Raw genomic sequence first — 22,700 nt, 5'->3', positions numbered from 1 at the left:
TTAGAGTGTCCAATCCACTTACTGCATGTCTTTGGGATGTGGGAGGAAACCGGAGCACTGGGACATGCAGACTCTGCACAGAAGGCACCCCAGCCGAGAATCGAACCGGAGAACCTCTTGCTGTGAGGCTTCAATGCTAACCGCTGCACCACCGCGGCTGCCCTCTCTTGACCGTGTATTAATTTTTAGAAACTAATAGTCTATGTTACTCTATCTTTTAGTATACTTTTAGTTAGATTTTTCTAAAAATTAAAGTATATTTCCTGTCAGGATATTAAAATCTAAGCAGAGCTATGGATTTCTGCTGCTATCAGACTGGCATCTTGGCCACACCTCGACTGCAATGTTAGCTTATGATACCTTAGCTGCACTGATTCTGGAGTTTAAGGTGAATATGTGGCAGGTGCTGTGAAAGATTCATAAAACAAAAGTCTGCAACATCAGTATCAATTCAGGGCCAAGAGCATGAATGCCAAAGATTCAAAGTCCATTGGTACTGACAATGTCAACATTCAGCTCAGTACTGACTATCCTTCCCCAGACAATGGCAACCAATGACTCAGTAGCCCTGAGCCTGGCACTAAGAACTTCAGGCCCAACAGCTTGAAATTTGAAGCTTCAGAGACCTGTAACAGAGCCAAAGGAATAAGTGTCTGCACCAGTCCTGAATTCTTGACCCTCAAAAATATCCACTGCTAACAGCATAAGTGCTGATGCCACTGAAGTCAATGGCAATATTGATAAGGAAAGCACAGAAATAAGGGGATGTGTTGGTCTCAGGCTTGAAACTCCATATGACATTGAGGATTCTATCTATGTCAAAAGCTACACATGCAGACTGCTGAAGAATCTCATTGGTACCAGCACTGAAAGAGTAGCAAGTGAGGAGTGAGGCCAGCACTGCAAATAAGGCCAGAAAAAGAAGTATCTGCCTTAGTACCAAAGGGGAAAGGGACAAGACCAATCTCCTGCTTCAGCATCAGTAAGCTATCAATATCTTAATGTGCTAAAAATCTACATTCAAAGAATGACACCAGAAATAAAGAATGAAATTATTCGACAGACTACAGATTACAGGACAAAAACCTCCTTTTACTCTCTGAATTTAAACTTACGTGAAGATAAAATGCCATCTTGCCTGGTAACACTAAGTGAAGGAACATCCACAACTACAAATAGGAATTTTTTGGCTGGTTCCAAAAAAGAGTCCGTGAAGAAACAGATCTTCCCTGTGCTTATGCTTGCTGTCTATTGCCTTGAAATCTTACCTTTAGTCAGTAAGAGTTCATTGGACCAAATTCAGACCAGGACATCAAAAGAGTTGATCCCCTAGAAAGTAAGGAAGGCGTCCTTTCCTGTGTAGACCCCTTTACTCTGCAGCCAACCTTTAAGAATTAATTTGCTGTGCATCTTAAAAGTTACTGAACCTAAAGCCTAACAAATATCACATCTTTAGTTTAGAAGCCCTTCCCCCAAGACAAACTCCACAAAAACAAAAGGTGCACCAGCCCTGAGAAGAAATGCTACATGTACAAGTGAACTCTTAATGAAACGTCTGCCATCTTTAAGTAAACGATCTAGCAAGTAACAATACACATTACAGGATTCTATAGCAAATATCACCACCAATAATTGGACAAGATCAATACAGCAGATAAAACAGCAGTCGATTATAATGTCCCAGCAGCACAACTAATTAACAGCTGCAAAAAATCCTGCCTAACCAACAGTATTAATAAGGAGGCACTAACTACATTACACATCCTGAGAGGAAGCACAGCTAAAAGAAAAACACATAAATACCCTTTTTTGTTTTGATCACATATAAACAAAATGCAGTTGTCTAAGCAAGGGCAAGAAGTCATTGTATAGCAGAAAAAAGGCAGTAGTTTAGTGGAGGAGAATCAAGATAATGCAATTAAGCCAACAAAAAAGGATTACTTTGACCTAAATGATGCACAGCACAGCAGGAAACGATCAAATGGCAACAGAATTTAACAAACACACACACACACACACACACACACACACACACACACACACACACACACACACATGCACACGCACACATGCACACGCACACACACTATTCTTTAAAAATGGTGAGAAGTACCTGGAGACATTTCTCTGTGATGTAAGCTTGATGAGATGCAAAAAAGACATGGTGAGAAAGTTACAGCACATAGCATTGTGGGGAAAAATGGGGAAGTTGTTTGTGAAAATTACTGATGCTAAGCTGACTTGAAACCCTGCACTTTCAGTCCTAATGACTGAAGATAGAAATAATTTACATATTTGAACTAAGGAGGTCTATTTTATTTCCACAATCCACCGCTTCCATTCTCTATACCACACCATTCTACAGTCCTGCTTTACAACTGACATTAAATTTCCACCTTCAGGGCACTTCAAAATTATCTAGCTCCATGGTTACATTAAAGACATCCCACTAGCCTAGTCCCCTCTTTAATCCTTCCTTACTCTCACCTACCAAATAGTACCCATAAAACTTAATTCTAACTACATATAGATCCTACCTTCCATTCCTTCTTATTTATTTTGGTCTCCATATAAGTCACCTCCTTTCTACAAAGTCTATTAAGTAAAAGAACTAACAAAGCCCATCTGCATTACCTCTTTACGCACTCCAACTATGAATTTAAGCATTATTTTAGCTAATTTGTTTGCTTACATACCTCAATTACTGTTCCTGCAAAAAATGCATAATGTGCCACTTCCTCTGAAGTCTTCACTGGATTTGATGTCCCAATTAAAACATTGTGACACTTTTGGTTATTGCGTGTTCCCCCTCTTTTTATCCTTGGTCACTCCAGTTGTCTCACTTGGCTAGGCAAAGACCTAGCTTTGCATACCAGCAACTGCAATACCTGACACTTGAATTTTTTTCACTTCAGAAGCTCAGAAATACTAGTTAACTTCCTCCTCAAGAAGGACAATGCCCCATGATCTGTTTTACCTTGTTCTTTACTCAGAACTTTTTTTTTCTAAAGCCATACTTGAAACAAATGTCCATAACTCTTGAAGCATAAGAGCCATGCAAAAAGATTAAACTTTAATTCACAGCCATACCTTTGCTACAGTACCAGTGATGATATTCCAGCTCATAATTCTGATAGCATAAATGGACTTTATCCACATATTTGTACACTCCCAAAGCCAAGTCACATACCTCAGTAATATTAAGTATACACCTAAATATCTACAGCACATTTGTTCATCTGGATGTCAACTTCAAAATGAGACCTCATTCTGCATTTTGCCTTGCTCACTTACAAAGTTTAACATAGATGAGAAATGCATTTTCATAATGTGGCATAAAGAAATGGTTACATCTCTGCAGTTGTACTAGATAAAGGCTCAGATGACATCCACTTCCCTAAGGGGCATTTGTTCCCATCTCCTCCTTAGCACACAGAAGGGAAACAAATTGTTAGAAATACACCTGTATAATACAGGTATATCACTGTGCTGGGATGTGGATGGTGATAGAAAGGGATGATGGCCCTGGGGAAGAAAAACAAAAATACCATGAATGTATTGAATAAAAAGAGAGTATAAACTAATGCGCAACTAGAAATGTAATGGACTGACACGGCTGAATATTAACAGGAAGCATGGTGCTGTTCATCTTAAAAGAATAAGAGATCACTGATGAAAGCAGATGTGGAATCTCACTAGCCTGGGCAATTAAATTATTTGGAAGGTGAAAATGGATGCTCTGATATAAGGAATAAATACTGGGTTATCTGCATGGTCAGATGATGAGGAGATGTACAAGTGGAACAAAGTAACACTACAGTTTGTATTTTCTTTATATACACTGAAATACATATGCAATTTTACCTGGAGTTATGTATAACATTTTGCTGAAACAGTAGTTAAAATACTGACTCAAGAGTACCTAAACAAGTCAACAGATTTAATTCAAACAGCTAACTTTTCTCTCAGCGGATGAGACAGTTCTTGCAGGGTATGACAAATAAACAGTCTCCCAGAGAGACACTGTTGCTTCATTTAAGAATTTTTAGACACTATGCAGCACCACAAAGCTTTTTGTAATCAAACTTCAACACTTGGTCACTGCTGTGGTCTGACCCCACTGTTTATGTGTTAACAGTAACAATCTACAATGCAAAAGCGATAAGGTTTGTTGGATTTCTCAGTTGAAAAGCTATCAATATGGATGGCACTACAAAGCAAGTGCTAAGAAGAAATCTACTCTGTGTGCTATGAGGGTGGCAGAAGGTCTACATATCTAACTCAAAAGACAAAATAAGGTAATAAAAAATGTAGCTGATGCATCATATCAACAAAATAGTACACCACTATGCAGCTGTTTACAAACATCAGCACATGACTGATTTCTAATTATCACTGCCTTTTTCCATTTTTCCACTCCTTTAAATAAAGCGATTCATAAACTCAAGACATAAATCAGTCTCATTTTTTTATCAGTTAAAACAAACCAATTTCCTTCATTAACTTCTTCTATAATCCTTTTTCCAATACATTGATACTCTACATCCAAAATCATATTATACAACCCTTCCCTGTTTATACCACCATTCTAAGCTCCCTAACCTCTCCATACTGTTATATCATTGCATGGCTTGCACTATTTCTGTAAATAATATCTAGGACTTCACCACTGGCTCTACTTCCTGCAAAAGAACAGGACTTCACAGAGACGACACTCCACAATAATCTCATCACTGATACGTCTACAAGCAGCAGCAGCACTATTGCAAAACATTCAGCACTATTTCTATTTCTCTTTTGCCCTTCTACAGAGGCCTGAATAAATTGAGCTGAAGGTGTGAGAACAGCTGTTCCACCTAAAGTTCTATACTACACCTGCTTAACAAAAAGAGCTGAACAGATCCAAGTCTAAGTTACTACTTCACATTCTCACATTTTAAGAAGAATTGTTTCCTTCCATAAAGAGGAAACAAATGTCACTGTCTGTCAAGAACAAACGCTAAAGCACATTACACCCAAAAACGGCAGAATACTTCTAACAGATAGTCAGTGCAACTGATGAAACATTTTATGCAACTGATGAAATATTTATTTTTATTTCATAATGCCAACTGGATCACGGATAGAACCCACATGGTGAGAGTTGCAAGCTCTATGTCCAACTCTAAACCGGTTACAAGTGGCGTTCCCCAGGGCTCAGTCCTAGGACCCCTCCTGTTCGGTATATACTTTTCAGAGGTACAGGCAAGCATAGGAGGACTACGGCTGACCAAGTTTGCAGACTACTGCAAACTAGGGGCCATAACTGATTCCCTGGCTGATACAGACACCCTCCAGATGGGTCTTGGCCTCAAGCTAAATGCCAAAAAGTGCATAGTCATCCCCTTTGGAAAAAAAAAAAGTACCCGCGAACTACCACATAGGTGGTAGTCCCCTAAATACAGAAAATGTAATAAGGGATCTGGGGACCCAAGTAGATAGTAATCTCTCCTTTGATAATCATATTGCCAAGGTGGTTAGAAAATCCTTCTATGTGGCCCACCTAATTACAAAAGGGTTCACATCAAAACAAAAGAGTTTATTGTGCCTCTCTACTCATCACTCATTAGACCCATCATAGAATACAATGCCCCACTTGTGATGCACCTTACAAGACACCTGCAACAGCTGGAAAGACCACAAAAGTACCTCACCAAGAGGATTACTGGCCTCAAATAGATGACCTATGCAGCCTGACTCAAGAAACTCCAGCTGTACCCGGTTGCATACTGCTTACTCAGAGGTGATCTCTGCCTGACATACAAGGCCATGTCCAACCCAGAATTGATGGACATGCTCCACCTAAAAAAAAAAAAAACAAATCCCGGAAAGCCACACGCTCTAGAGATATAAACCTCACCACAACAATAAACAGGACATGCTGGAGGGATAGATTCCTATCCCAGAGACTACCCATGCTTTGGAACAGGATTCCAAAACACATCAGGCAGAGCACCTCACTAACACTCAAGAGAAACCTTGACGGGTGGATGGGAAACAGAAAATTTACCCCGAGGATCACTGCAGCGGCTCTGCTGGACAGTGGCGCAGGGAACTAATGGCTCTGATGGACAGAGGCACAGGGAACGAATCAAAGGGGTGGCGAAAGCCAACACATTGTCTACGCTTATAAATGCCCTTGGGCAGATAGCCTAGTACTTGCCTATGAACCTATAATGCGTATACATTTGGTTCAAATAAATTTATAGTGATCTTCCCATACAAGTCTGCTTTGCGTTCTTCTCAGTGTAGGTGCATAAGTATTCTTCACTGTATGTCTGCATACATTTGAACTGTGTTCCTGACTTCTCAACTCCTTGCATAAAAAGAACTTCACTCCTAATTATGCTGTCTTTAGTATTCTTACAGGATACCTACAAATGTACATTTCCTGAAAGTGTAATATTCTCAATACTTTCTTAATAAGGGGAGAACATTATGGCTAGATATACCAATTAACTCTCAAGATGCAAGTACATTATCACAATAACAAATAAGATCTTCAAATAACCAAAAAAAAATTAATAAAACTTACTACTTGTTTTGGGTGAATTTTGGCTTGTTCCCACTTAATTTGTGAATAACATGAATTTTTCCATTTTCTAGTCGAACTCCATCCAGTCTACACAAAGAAAAAAAGACAACTGTATAAGGTACACCATCTTTCTACAGCATACTTAAAACAGCAGAGGACTTGAAATGTAATATTATAATTAATTTACAAAAAACACAACTAAAAATAAAAATCGATGACAAAATGGGTACAGGTATGTTGTGGGCATTTCAAAACAGGGACAATGAAAATACCCAATTAAAATTGTACAAATATATAGTTTATACTAAACATCATTTAAAATCACAGAATGCTGTCTAAAAAGTAGCAAAGAAGCAGAACACTCATTTGTCAACGAACAATGAGTAAGCAGTAAGCAATGCCATTAAAATACTGTGCAAAGTGAGGCAATAAATAAATGGAAGTGACAAGCATACACGTGTGAGTGTGTGCGTGCGTGTATGTATCTATATACAAATATATACATACTATATGTATACACATTGTATATAATATATAGACTAACGTGTGTTTATATATATATATTTACACGTGCGTGTCTATATTGCACACACACACCTACCTTTATACCTAGAATGGAAAACTTGAAAAAAGACTAGACAAGCTCCAGCTGTTTCAATGGTCAGAGTACCTCTGAGTTGAGGAATAAGGCAAATATGGAAGTGCACAAGCCTCTCCCAAACCAAAAAAAAAATCACTGCATAATTCTAGAAGTCAGTTAATGGAAAAAGATTCAGATGGAGAAGGTGCTTCCATGAGACTAGTATCTGACCCACTTCTGAACTCCCACCTCTTACTTTCCAGGGGAAATAAATGGGCAGATAAGGCTGCCTAGATGGAAGCAAATGATTAGGGGTCTGGGTCCAGTCAGGGTCTGCCTGGTTCTTACCAATAGAAGGAGTGAATCAGCTGAGATAACACAGGAAGAAGAGTCACTAACATATTATATACACATATATACATACACACACAAAATATATATTTATATATATATATATATATATTATATATCTATATATATTTTTTATATCTATATAGCTATCTATATATATATATATATATATATATATATATATATATATATATATATATACATATACAATATATCTATACATATATATATATATATATGGTTCTACTTCATTTGATCAAAAGAGCAGTTGACCTAAACCCATTTGATCGAAATTTAAGTTGATCAAAAACCAGTATTCAAGGCATAAAGCTGGGATTTGTCCCCCTCCCCAATGTCGTGTGACCCTGTAGTTGGAATATATAGGTAGGGGGGTTTCCTTTAAAAGAAGAAAATAAAACAAAAAGTACAGATTTTAAACGAAAACAGGTGGGGGGCTTTGCCCCCCACCCCCCTAACTTTATATACCAACTCCAGGGTCACACAGCATTGGGGACGGGGACAAATCTCTGTTATTTGCCTTGAATACTGGTTTTCAATCAAGTGGTCTTTCGATCAAATGAAGTAGACCCATATATATATATATATACACATATATATATATATATATATATATATATATATATATATATATATATATATATATTATATTATATGGTTCTACTTCATTTGATCAAAAGAGCAGTTGACCTAAACCCATTTGATCGAAATTTAAGTTGATCAAAAACCAGTATTCAAGGCATACAGCTGGGATTTGTCCCCCTCCCCAATGTCGTGTGACCCTGTAGTTGGAATATATAGGCAGGGGGGTTTCCTTTAAAAGAAGAAAATAAAACAAAAAGTACAGATTTTAAACGAAAACAGGTGGGGGGCTTTGCCCCCCAACTTTATATACTAACTCCAGGGTCACACAGCATTGGGGACGGGGACAAATCTCTGTTATTTGCCTTGAATACTGGTTTTCAATCAAGAGGTCTTTCGATCAAATGAAGTAGACCCATATATATATATATATATATATATATATATATATATATATATATATATATATGGGTCTAGGACTACTCACTGAAAGTCAAATGACTATGCACAAATCACTGAAAGCACAACTCACTGAAAACTCAATTCACTGAAACACATTTCACTGAAAGTTATATATGGCCTTTTCCCCACTATAGTGTGGCCCTGCAGTTATTATACACACACAGACACACACACACACACACACACACATATATATATATATATATATATATATATATATATATATATATATTTAGGAAGGGGTGTGTGGAGGGCACCGCCCCCCTCATTGGGGGGTGTGGGGGTGTAGTCCCCCAAATAGTTTGGATATATATATTAAGTTTAGAAAATAGTAATTTGTTGACATTCCAAGTATCCATAGGTATAGTTCAAAATATTTAAAATAGGTAGGGGGATATCCCCCCTACACCCCACCCTTACTATGTATTCTAACTCCAGGGTCGCACTACAGTAGGGAAAACGCCATATATAAAACTTTCAGTGAAATGTGCTTTCAGTGAATAGTCCTGGACCCATATCTATATATATATATATATATATATATTTATATATATATATATATATATATATATATATATATATATTTATATGTGGATTCCTATTACAAGAACGAAAGTTCATTACATCGAACTTGTAATAGGAAGCCTCACTTCTGCGAAAGTTCACTTTAATGAAAGTGAACTTTTGCGTAAGTACACTTCACCGAAAGCACCGCAGCACAGAGGAGAACATAAAAAACAAGCTATGTCCTCCACTATGGTGCAATAGTCACGGACCTTAGGGTTAGGGCAAGGGTTAGGGTAAGGGGATAGTTAATAAAGCTATCCCCCTTACCCTATCCCATGCCCTAACCCTAAGGTTCGTGACTATCGCACCATAGTGGAGGACATTGTTATGTCCTTCACTGTGCTGCAGTCATCATGGACCTTAGGGTTAGGGCATGGGCCATGGTAAGGGGATAGCCCGACCCGTACCCTAACCCTAAGGTCTGTGACGACTGCACGGAAGTTCAGTACAAAGTACAGTTTTGTACCTACATAAATGTAGATGTTGAAGTGTCTTCACTGCTGCAGTCATTACACTTGGGTTATCCTGCCGTCAGGCGGTCCCGCAGTCGGCCAGAGTTCCAAAGTCTTGGTCCGGCGTCGGTTGCTGTCTCTTCTTCCCTGACGTCAGTGCGTCAGGGGTATATAAGATGCAGCTGACGCCATTTTCTTCAGTTTTTCTTGCCCCAGATGTCAGGTGCCCCCAAAAGGGTAGGCAATACATATTGCTAATAAAACATACAATAAGGTAAAAATAAAACCTTCAGTAACCTGCAAATACACCACATAGGTAGTATAGTGTAGAAAGGTATAAATATGACCCAGGTAAGAAAGAGGGGATGGCGGGTGGGTAACCAGGACTGCAGCAGTGAAGACACTCGAACATCTACATTTATGGTGGGTACAAAACTGTACTATGTTCATCGTGTTTCACTGCTGCAGTCATTACACTTGGGTTGAATCCCAAAGCTGAGTCAGGGTGGCTGGTTCTATAGAGGGTTTGGTGTGGCCATGAGGCCCTGCAGCACTGCAGTGGCAAAGCCAGCTCTGGATCTAGAATAAGGAGGCAAGTGGTAATGCTTGGTAAAGGTGTGCACTGAACTCCAAGTTGCAGCTTCCAAAATGTCTTTGGTAGGTACTCCTCTAAGGTAGGTAGTGGCCCTGGTGGAATGTGGTCTAATGTTACTGTTGCCAGGCACTTTGTGAAGACCCCGGGCACAGTAGATAAGCCAAAGGGCAGTGCAGAGAATTGGTAGTGCATTGAACCAGCTATGAATTTGAGGTATCTTCTGCAATTTTGTCTGATAGGGACATGCAGGTATGACTCTTTGAGGTCCAAAGTAACCAGCCAAGCCTTCTTGCCCAACATGGGAAGTAGCTGCTGTAGTATCAACATTTTGAATTTCGGAACATCCAGGTAAGTATTTAGAGTAGAAAGGTCTAACATGGGTCTCCAGGCTTTGTCCTTTCTGGGGACCAGGAAAAGCCTTGAGTAAAATCCTTGTCCCTGCTGTGGTACTTTTTGAATAGCTCTCATGTCCATGAGGGCTGTAACTTGCTTTTGTGCCTCTGCCCATTGATTTTGTGGCAGGCCTGGCATTCCTTTTAGCCTTGGTAAAGTGTGAAAGTGGAACCTGTAACCTTGAGACACAATATTCAGAACCCATTTGTCTTGGGTGATTGCTTGCCAATTTTGTGAAAAAAGTGCTAGTTTTTCCCCTAAGGGAGCTGCCAAAAGGGAAGAGCTTGGCATTGGAAGGGGGAAGTCATTGGGACTGTTTCCTGTAAGGTTGTGACTTGTCTTCACCGCCTTTTGGGGTTGAAGCACCCCACTGTCATGGCCTGTAGGAGCCTTGGGGCTGAGATCTGCCTCTTGGGCATCTGTATCTGCCTGTTTGTGGCCTGACTGACACTGGAAAGGACCAATTCTTTGTAGGCCAATTTCTGCTAAATCGAGGTGGCTGTACTTGTAAGAAATCCTTCAATGTTTGCAAAGATTTTGCCTTATCCTCCATTTTCTTTAATACCTCCTCTGCCTTAACACCACATCAAATATTTTGCTGTAAAGGAGCATCCAATAATTTTGCCTTCACATGATCTGGTAAACTTTGTTCTTTTAACCAAGCACGTCTTTGAATCACAGATCCTGTAACTGCTGCTCTACAAGAAGCCTCTAATGAATTAAAACCACATTGCAAAGTATGTTTTCCCACTTGCTCAGCAGCATGCAATAAATCCTGCATTTCCTTGTAGTCAGGATGTTCTGCACTTATACTCATTTTCTGTTTTAACTGTGACATTAAATATTGTTGGTATTTAAGCATGTGAAACTGGCAATTTAAAGCCCTCACTGCTAAAGTTGCAGAAGTGTAAACTTTCTTCCCCCATCTGTCTAATGCTCTAGAATCCCTGTCAGAGGGAACTGGATTTTTAGCCGTGGAAGCCTTTAACCCTTTGGGACCCTGAGAAATAGTTTCTGGGTCAGCAACAGGGTTTTTATAAAGAAATTTGTGAGAGTCAGGGACTCTGTAGTACCTGTCTGGCTTGACTGGAACAGGGGGTAAAGAATCAGGATTAAAACTGGATTCAGAGAACACACCATCCACAATATCCAACACTGGCGGAATAGCAAGGGGCCTGTGCTGAGGCAATAAAAGAAAGTCTCTGAGCCTTTTCTTGGATTTTGAGTAATCCTAGCCCTCCCAATGGAAATGCTTCCTCATGGTATGTAAAGTTTCCTCAAAAGAATAATCCTCAGGAGGAGAAGCTGAAGAAATTGATTCTTCAGCATCAGAGTCCTCATAGGGGGGTAAAGAGTATCCCTGGTCTGAAGAGGAATCAGAATATATAGAAACCTGGTCAGAGGAATCATAGTCTGTATCCAGCCTAGGCCTTTTATCAGGAGGGGGATGGGAACCCCTGATCAGAGTAATTAAGTTTTCGGACATTTTGAGCATCTGTTTTTTAGGCATGGAGGCCTGTCCAGCTGAATGCTGTACTTGCTTCTTTGTCTTTAATGGAGTTTTAGACTTGGCTGTAGTTTTAATAGTAAGTTGTGAAGGTCTGAAGCACCCTCAGAAGCCGATGCCTGCTCAGCGGCTATGGACCCATCTGAAGGGTTAGTCTCCGTAGGCCCAACACCTTGAATATCCAGAGGCCTAGGCACCTCCACGTGGGAGTCAGTAGCGGCCTGTGGTTCAGAGGTAGCGGGTGTCAGGGGGCTGCGAAAGTGCCTCACTGAGGACTGGCCTAGAAGAGACTTTGTCGTCAGTTTTGAACCTCGGATGCCTGTCCTTATCCTTGTCTCTGCGTTTTTTGTGCATTCCGGTCGGTTGTTCCGACGGCATGGTATAAATCTTCGGCCAAAGTAATGGTGAGCAAAATCAAACAGACATTTAATAGTGCGTTGGTTAAATCTAGCACAAAACTGACTAGTGACATTGTGATCTGGGCCTAGGCATGGAATACAGTAAGAATGAAAATCCTTATGAGGTATTTGCTTCCCACAAGAAATACAATTATTAACTTTTACTGACATCGGTCTGAGGCAAGAAAAAGTTTCCCCAATGGGGTACTTAGCTTTATTGAAGACTTTGGTTCTGAAAATCGAATTTGATATCTCAGGAGTCGACCGACCGGCACTTGCGAATTGCTTTTGCTTCGGGCACCGCGCGGCAAGAAAGACTGAAGAAAATGGCGTCAGCTGCATCTTATATACCACTGACGTCAGGGAAGAAGTGACAGCAATAGATGCCGGACCAAGACTTTGGAACTCTGGCCGACTGCGGGACCGCCTGACGGCAGGATAACCCAAGTGTAATGATTGCAGCAGTGAAACATGATGAACATCACCCATTCGTTGTACTGAACTTCACGTAAGGTCACTTTCGATTAAGTGCACTTTCGCTGCAGTGAGCATTCCATGCACTATTTTGAATCAGTGAAAACTCAATCTAGTGTATGAAATCCACACACACACACACATATATATATATATATATATATATATATATATATATACACATATATATGCATGTTATGCATTTACCAACCGTAGACAAACTGACCTAAACAAGCTCGAGGCTTGCTGCGACAAAATTGCTAAGTTTGCCACTGGGGCACCCTATGGCAGCCACCACTGTATCTCACTTACAGAACTTGACTGGCTATCTCACTTACAGAACTTGACTGGCTTGAACTCCTTCAACTTCTTTGTCTAAATCAAGTCTCCCTTGCTCACAAACTAACAAACCACTCTCAAAAAGTCCCTTCCCTTCAAAACCTTCTTCAGCCACCCTACTCTAACACTAGACCACTATGCTCCAGCAGCAAAAATCTACTTCTACTGACCAAACCCAAGAACTCACCTGGAAAAGCTCTTTTCTCCTGCATAATATCCAAGTTATGGAGCACTCATACCCCCCCCCCCCATAACCACACTGCCTTCATGCTATCACTTCAAATCAGAACTAAAAATCCACGTAAAAAAACACTGGTTATGTCCATGCTCCAATCCTGACTAGTGACTCACCTTTTTTTATCTCTCCTCCTCTCCCCCCTAGCCATCCTGCCTCCCACTGTCAGATCATTACAGTCCTTCCACCACAGGCTCTGGCTGTCCCTGTCCCCCACCACTCAATCTCTCATTCCCTCTACTAAAATTCTTAAACTCCATACACATCTCCAGCTACCTACACCTTTTTATGTTTCACTGCCATTGCTATGTTCTCTCCCTCCACTCTTCCCCTGATATTCCTCTAACCACTTCCAGTTCATTCCACCATCTAGAGAATGTCTGCTATATATCTGTAGGCCTACTTAGCAAAATCTAATAATTCTATGAGTTTATAAAATATATGTTTTGAACTTATTACTATCTGAATATACTTATTAATAATTCATTACCCTGATCATTCTACGGTCATCTTGGATGCATACGATGCTGCTGCTTATTCATGTTACAATGACTATTGCTTGTATTGCTTTGTATGGAGCTTTTCTCCCCAGGCCTCCACTGAAAAAGGACCCGTGTTCAGTCGGAATTTCCCGGTAAACAAATGTAAATAAATAAATATTGGGGGAGGGGCAGTCTGTGTCTGAAAGCAAGGGGCCATCTCATCACCATTAAGCAATCAGATGACTCATCAGTGAGACAGTGTACATGTGAGTGACAAAAAAGCTGAAATACGTTTACTGCTTTCAAATTATCATGGAAGTATACACAAAATTTTATCTTTCAAATTTTGAGAAAGGCTGCACGTTAAAACAACTAATCACTGCTGTTACTTGATCCCAGTTACACAGTCAATGATCTGGCTTACCAGTGTATGCTGGAAGCTCTGAGTGAAAAAAAAAAGTCACCATCACAGCTTTTATTTCTGGATTATTTTTCATAGTAAACGATTGTGTGTTCTACAAGAAGGGGCAAATTGAACTGGTTTAGTATGTTTGCAAAAAGACTTGAAACTAGCATTTGTTTTATCTTACAAACACAACGTTTAGGCGTCAATCTGTTACTTTATTATAATTTCAAAGTATCCCTAACGTCAATACCGTTAGACTCAATTCACAACAAGCAAGCACATTTTTACTTTTTCTCATGTGGAGTGCATACAGTTATTACACAACCATAAATATATTTTAGCTTTTACAACATAATCAGCTAAAGCTATTTATGTGTTCCCAAAACTGATGCTTTCCAGCATCTGAAATACTAAACAAACAAAAAAAAAAAAAAAACTGTGACTTGGCAGAAATTCAGCGATCAGCTACTCCATTAACACAGTCCAAGTACAGCTTACAATTGATTATACAAACCTTCTGCAAAAAACAGAAAGCTTTTTCAGAAATATAACCACATACTAACACAGGCTCCACCAAATAGCCTTCAGAATGCCAGCCTGCATCATACTCTTACCATTATAAGTGTGCGACTTTTGCTCTGCAACCTGTGTCCAGAATATATCATTGTTTTACTATAGTAGAAATAAATCATCATCTATACTTCTCCATACAAAAAACATAGACGTTTTGACTGTGGACTTGACACAATCAAAACCCCTGTGCTGAGTTGGACATCATGCTGCAGTCATAATATTCAGCACTAATATGCCCTGAAATTTCATATGACTTGTGCCCACATTTCCAGCTGTAATTCTGTGAAACTTTTAATAAGAACTGTGAATAAGAGACTAATACCTGGCCTTTTATACTTTGGTGTAGGGGCTCAAGATGACTAGAGGCAGCCATGAAAGAAATTGTCTTATCCGGTATCCCAGCAGTGAGGGCATTTTTACCAGTAGGACCATAAACTGGTCTTGGGCAGCTAATATTAGCACCCACATCACCATAATGATATTGGGAATATGTCAAATAAAGGATGTCAAAGGTATGTTACTATCACAGTTCTGCATGTTACATTATACTTAGTTTCCAATGTAGGCGAGTACATGACTCCTGTGCAGCGTGTACATGCCAAAACATAGCTAAAAACCTATCTTTATTAAGCTGCCATAACATCAAAAGTAAAATTCTTCTATGTATTTCATGAGATAAACATTTTTGTAACAGCAAACTTGCCACTACCTAAACTCAGTGTGTTCTACGGAAGACGATGTGCAGAAGTCAAATTCAGCACTGTATTACACTAGACTCACTATGGGTAGAATAGCAGTGCTAGGTGCATTTTAAATCAATGTACCCTATCATTCCATGAAAGTTGCTGTGGAATACAGGGACAAATCCTGGACCTTGACTACAGTTCAACTACTGTCTCCGGAGCTTGTACAGATGGCAGAAAATGAGTGGAGCATGTGGCTAGTGCTGTCTTGCCCATCATGAGAGGAAGCAAGGACTCACATTGGCTGATTATCACTGAGCAAGCAGAGAACTAATATCAAAATGGACAGAGAAGGAGATATGGGCTTGGTGATCCCAGGCCAGTGATAGGAGCTCTTGAAGATTGTTGGTGGAACCATCCACAAGCAAGTGGAGGCTACAGGACACTCCATGGTGATGTAGGTGCAAACATTAGCCACCACAGGCAGCGTTATGGTCCTATTAGTAGAAATGCTTTCGATGCTGGGATACTGCAGAGGACAAAAAATGCTTTCATGGCTGCATACATGGTCATCTTTAGCCCCTGCACTAAACAGCACATTGGGGTCGGCTTGATGGTTGAGAAACATGGAAGCAAAAATACACAAAAGAAAAGAAAGCAATTAAAAGATAAACTGGCATATTTCCATTACAGGTGCATGTACAACTTCTCAGAATTCAGTACTGAGCATCTGTCAGTACTAGACAGCTTTAATGAACTGTCACTAAATCAGAAATAAAATGCTTTATATTTCACCATACAATGAAACATTTTTTTCTGAATATAAACTTGATAAAAGCAAAACTCTGTATGTTAACTGTGAAAATTTGATAATGTTCACAACTTATAATGTCTCTTCTTGCTTTCTGCATTAACTGGCTTCTCTTTTCAGTCTTAAATCGCCTTTTCTTTTAGTTTACTCTTTTAGCACTTCTAATCTCCCAATTCCAATACCTCTTGCGCACAAAGACATCCACCTCATGTCTTTAATAATATCTCAAACTCACTAATATTATGAACCTAAATTTATGTCAGGATATAACTTCCTACACTGCTCCTAAGCAATCAACGCAAATTTAAATATTTTAGTATACTTCATTTAAATAGAAAATACATGTTGGTACCAAATGCAATTATGTTTGGTTATATTATTTGTTATTTTTCTCATGTTAGACTCATGAATGTACTTCACTCTCCTTAATTTACTGAAAATGTATTTATGTTTGGACCTTGAAAATTATACTTTATCAGTGGAGAGTTTCTCCACAAGATTCTACTGAAAATGGCCCTAGTCTCCATCGGAGTAGCCCTGTTAGCAAATGCAAATACATAAACAGAAATAATTGTGTAATTCAGCACCGAAATGCCAAAGGAAGGAACAGTAATTTCACTTGCCTTTTGTAGCAAAATTCTGTCTCATTCTGTTGTCATTCCACTAAGGTTTTGTAACGATGTCTCAAAGGCGACTGATATACAGCATTTTATGCACATATACTAAATGTAAAGTTTCACATTGAGTTTATTTTTACCCTTTTTTTTAATTTCCTCAAATTTTTTGGGTTTCTAATACCATGATGAGAATGGAACCCATTCTTAAGTCAAATTATGATTAAAGTTCATGAAATTAGTATTGTTTCAGTCTTTGATGTCAGCCAGAAGTGCTCTTTGCAGCACCCATAATGTGCCCAGTAATGACGACTCCTGCAATTCTTACGAGGTTACATGCATTAGTAACGTATCTAAATAAGATTGTAGATTATTTTTTATAAGACCTGTTGCTCCTACTACTACTGGAACTATCTGGGTATCTTTCTTCCACATTGCTCTCATTTCTGCTTGCAAATCCTGACATTTTATGACTTTTGTTTCTCTTTGTATGCAAGACACTGTAGTCACAGAGTGTGACAATTTCAATTATCAATGCTACTTTTGTCTTCTTTTCATGGACCACTATATCTGGTTTTCTAGCATCTATCTTTTGAACTTTTGTTAACGGATGATTCCTTCTGATGTAGACTTCATCATTTTCTATGATGCTTTGTGGCTCATGTTTCAAGTGTTTTTCAGCCACTTCAATATCATAATGTTTGCACAATTACCAGTGCAACAGTTTTGCCACATTATTATGCCTTTCAGTATATAGTCCTTCTACCATTAGTAAGTCGCAACCAGTAACTAAGTGTGCAACTGTTTCCAATTCTGTACAAAATCTACATTTGTCCGTTTCTCCCACATGTTCAATGGACTTTGTAAACGAACGTGTATGTAAGCCAATTATCTTGGGCCGACAATATTAACCTTTCATCTCTTGGTTTGACTTCGCATCTCGTTAACCATTCCTGTGTTTGTTCCTGCTCAACATGAGGTTATTCCAGAAGTTTTCTTCACCTGCAACTACATTTATGCATTTTCCACATTTCTTGTCTTCTCATCTGGTCCTTCACCTTATATTCTTTCTTTTGCTTTTTGGCACATTCAGTTGCTGCCTGACTTTTTATCTACTTGAGGTTTGACTTCCATTCCTGCTAGATGTAGATATGCTTCCACTAGCCTAAGCATGGAAGTCATCTTCGATTTATTCTCCTCATGTTTCAAAGCTTTCCCTACAGATGTGTGGAGTCCCATGATTGCAGATATATACATGTAATCAATTTCAAGGAGGCCCATCCTTCCTTCAGAATGGGGAATATATAATCTTGGTATACAGTGATTTTCATAAATCATTTGGTGAGCATGAAGCATCCTTCTTGATTTCCTATCTATCCAACATGTTTTGGGGCCAATCAATCATTCCAAAACTGTAAGTTAGGACAGGAAGAGCAAATCGGTTTACAGCTTGGATTTTGATCTTAAATTATTCCTGAAAAGAGCATTGATATCCAAGTCTTCTAAAGTATTCCTTACTAAGTTTTATTCACATTTGTTCATGTTTTACTATTGATCCTTTATCAATTCCCAAATATTCATACACTCCCCCTTGCTTGAGTTCTTTTATATCACATTCTTGTCCCAAACTGATGTTTTCTTAGTGCTGCAGTTTTCCTGCTTTAAAGGTTGCTTTTGCACATTTATCAAGACCAAATGACATTCTTATATCGGCATTCTTATATCATCTGAGAAAGTTTTGACAACTTGCAGTTAGGCTTTCAGTTCCTCATCTGATCAGCTATACAGTTTCATATCATTGACAAAGAGAAGATGAGAATTCTTTACACTATGCTATTTTCCAGGAGCCAAATTATAGCCATGGCCTAATCTGTTAAGTAGACAGGTTAATATGTTAAGCGCAAGGCAGAATAACAGTGGTGACAGATTCACCTTGGAATATCCCCCTTGAATTTTTATCCCTGGAATAATTACTTGCCCCTTATCATGGCTTAATTGCAAAGTGGTCTTTCACCGTTTCATGGTCACTGTAATGTAGTCGATCAGTGTAGGGTGTATCTTATACATTTTTAAGCACCATTTTATCCATGAATGTGGGATACTATCAAATGCTTTTTTGTAGTCAATCCATGCCATACTTAGATTCTTCCCCTTTTTACAGTTCTCCACTATGACTTTAATAACAAATCATCCTTGATTCCATTTGACTTTCTTTTATTGCCCTTTTGTTCTACTGCCATAATTGAGTTTTAGTCTAAATGACTATAAACTCTGTCGGCATCAATTCCAGTGTAGAGTTTATACTTCGGCAGAAGTCAAGTTATTGGTCTACAATTTTTAGGTTAACTTACAGGTTCACTCTTAAGTAGGAGCATTGTTTTTCCTGATGTTAGCCAAGTTGGCGTCTGTTCGGGGTGCTCCTATAAATAGTTCTTACTCATGAGTAAATCTTCTTGTAAAGATGTTAATACGTTTAATCAGAAGTTAGGTACTGCATCATCTGGGCCTGGGTTTTTCCAATTAGAGGCTTTTCATAACTTTGTTTCAATCTCTCTGGCTGTTACTTCATCCCAGTTCATAACCTGTACCTTTAAACGTCTTATTGTTTTTTTCACTTCTTTTATCTATTTAGCAGCTTTGTTGTGTTTCACAGGGTCTTCACAGATACTTCTCCAAAATGTATCTATTTCTTCTTTTTTGGTGGTCTTTCAATTCCTTTTACCTTGTTCCCAATTCTCTATAAAACCTTTTTGGGTCATCAATAAATTGCTTATTTTGTACTTTTCCTTTATATTTATCTATGTATCTTCTAAGTTTTTCCGCCTGTGTTGAGATTTTTAGTTTATCTGCAATAGTGCATGATAGATCCTGATGAGCTTGCTGGGTGCTGTCATCAATTCCCCTAATGATGTGGACATCCTCCAAGAGGGTCTCACTCAGACAAATGACTGGTGCCAGAAACATGGCCTCAAGCTGAATAACAAAAAATGCATCCTCATTCCCTTTGGGGAGAGTGACTTCCCTACAAATTATCACATTAATAACATCCTAATCACTCAAACAGTTGTGAGGGATTTGGGCACCCAGGTTGATAGCAACCTGACTTCTGGCCACCATGTTTCTTCCGTTATACAGAAAGCATTCTACATTGCCCACCTCATAAGTAAGGGTATCTCATCCAGGGACAAGAAGGTCATAATATCCCTGTATTCTTTCCTTATAAGGCCCATGATTGAGTACAACACCCCTTTCGGCATGTACCTCGCAAAGCACATGCAGCAGCTGGACAGACCACAGAGGTTCCACACCAGGAGAATCCAGGGCCTCAAACATCTACCATACACAGGTGGGCTAAAAGCCTTATCCCTCTACTCGGTTTCACACAGACTCTTCAGAGGTGACCTTTGTCTGGCATACAAGGCAATCACAGACCCCCACCTTGATGGGACTGCTGCATATCTGCAAGTCAAGCTCCACTCAAGTAACTTGCATGTGTAGCCTCAACCTGGACTGTGACATCAACAGGACTTGTTGTCGGGACAGATTTGTGTCCCAGAGACTCCCCCTTCTATGGAATAGACTCCTTCTGCACGTCAAGCAGAGTACCACTTTAACCCTTTTTAAGCGCAACCTGGATAACTGGATGGGAAACAGAAAATATACACTTGGGATTCCACCCGTGTCCCTGTTGGACAGGTGCATCAGTTACTGATTTGCCTAAACATGGGCTAAACTCTTGGCTACACTTATAAGGGCCTCAGGGCCAATAGCCTAGCAACCTATGATCCTATGATCTGTTCTAATACTGCGCATTGCTTTTATCATGACTATCTTTCCAAGTATTTTTTTGATCTGTTCCCTGTTCTATGCTCTTCTAACAGTGACACTTCTTGTCTTAATTGCTTTGTAGTTTTCTCTATTTGATACTTCCATGATGGTATTCGATTTCTCCCCTTCTTTTCCCCCTCACTTCCCTGTGTTCTTGTGGTCAAACTTCATCAGTTATTAATTTAGCTGCAAAGTAATATATCCTGTTTACTTCTGTTATATCACATGGATTATTTTTATAGTGTGGTATTTTTTTATTTTTGCATTATGTTCAGATACAGAAATCAACATGTGCAAACTTTACAAGTAAAATTATGTGCATATATTTTTGTAAGAAAGGGCAGCACTTCAATCACTGCAAATATGCCATGGCCTAAGCATCATATGCAGAACACATGTGTATGCAGAGTTTAAAACTAGAACTGGGATGCATTGAAATCCATAAGAACAGAAAGGCAGTCAAATGTGCACCTTATATTTGGTTTTCCAAGAACAATTTCGAAGACGTTTTATAAAGAGCTGATAGAGGCAGTATTGCAAACCCTTTTAAGACACAGACACAGAAGATCATTTTACTATCAAAGTATGATCCATCTTCAATCATATGTGGGAGTATAGTACTTCTTAGAATAAGGAATACTGCATAAATAATTAAGCTGTCAACAGACCAGAAGTAAAAACCTTCTACAGTCTTTTCAGAAAAATTTATGTCAGTTGTAAAATGTCATGGCTTAAACATCATGGTATAAAGGGGGATCAAATTAATGTCATATTCAGAACCAAGCCGCAATGAATTATCTTAAGACAACTTTATAGTGCTCATGTCAATGACTTAACAGATAGCACTCTCTCCACTGACAGAAAATTGTGAAACTCTCTGGCTAAACCAAGTACCTGGATTCATTTGCCAACTGACTGCAATGCAAAAAAAGGAGACTGGCTACGTTCAGCTACATGGCTTTTGAATGCCCATGACTTTTTACAGTCCTTATGGTACCTTCAGGCCAATAAAGTTAACCCCACTATCTTTAGACATGCCATGTTTAGCCTTTTACATATCTCATCAGTACAGCAAAGTGGATTCTCAGGCTATACTTTAGAAAAACAGCTTAAAACCAAATCTTATGTCCACAAATATTAGGGTGCCTGCAAAAATTCCCAAACAACATCCAAACCAAAGGGTTAAAAGGTCACAGAAGACAAAGCATTCAGTAAAACTGCAAGAAAGATCAAGCCAAGCAACTAACTTCACTGTGTACTACTTTAAAACTCCTGTAGTGGAGGCTCATGGGTATACTTCTTTTTTGATTATAAAAAATATCATTAGTTCCATGTACAAACACAAAAGCTACCTGCAGGACAGCATCAAAGGAAGACTTCACAATGCTGCAGGAAGGCTTCTCAGTCCTATCAGGTCAGATACAGTAAGATTATTCAAATAAATGCGACACAAACCTCAAATCATTTAGCAAAACTTCTTACTGGGTAAACTAACACCTAGAAGAAAAAGTAGAACAAGCAACGAAGTGCATGTAAAGCTTATGTGAAGGAAGGGAACCAGATGTCAACAGAACAATGAAATATACAAAGTAGAAAGACAAAAATATATTAACGCAGTCTTTAATGTAACCCCACACAGTGTATTCAGATACTGTATATTCAGTACTTGGCACATTTAAATGAAATGCAACAAACATGATAAAGAATTGCAAAGATACTTCTCAAAGATTCCATGCCAAAGGGTTCACGTCTACAAAGAAACGTTATGAATACTGA

The 22,700-nt window shown here is 39.0% G+C and overlaps 1 protein-coding gene across 1 annotated transcript in view; it reads right to left on the bottom strand.

The window, feature by feature from the left end:
• Nucleotides 1–22,700, bottom strand: part of IBTK (inhibitor of Bruton tyrosine kinase) — a 1,862,448-nt gene that overhangs the window by 1,112,939 nt on the left and 726,809 nt on the right. Inside the window, exon 13 of the mRNA XM_044074098.1 lies at nucleotides 6,575–6,661. Within this exon, the coding sequence (XP_043930033.1) occupies nucleotides 6,575–6,661 (87 nt within the window). The remainder of the gene's footprint in view (nucleotides 1–6,574; nucleotides 6,662–22,700) is intronic.

Source organism: Protopterus annectens, chromosome 1.part1, assembly GCF_019279795.1.
Source record: "Protopterus annectens isolate FY-2018-M chromosome 1.part1, PAN1.0, whole genome shotgun sequence".
Taxonomy (NCBI): domain Eukaryota; kingdom Metazoa; phylum Chordata; order Ceratodontiformes; family Protopteridae; genus Protopterus; species Protopterus annectens.
Note: the sequence above shows the minus strand (reverse complement) of the source record. Positions and strands in the feature narration are given on the sequence as shown.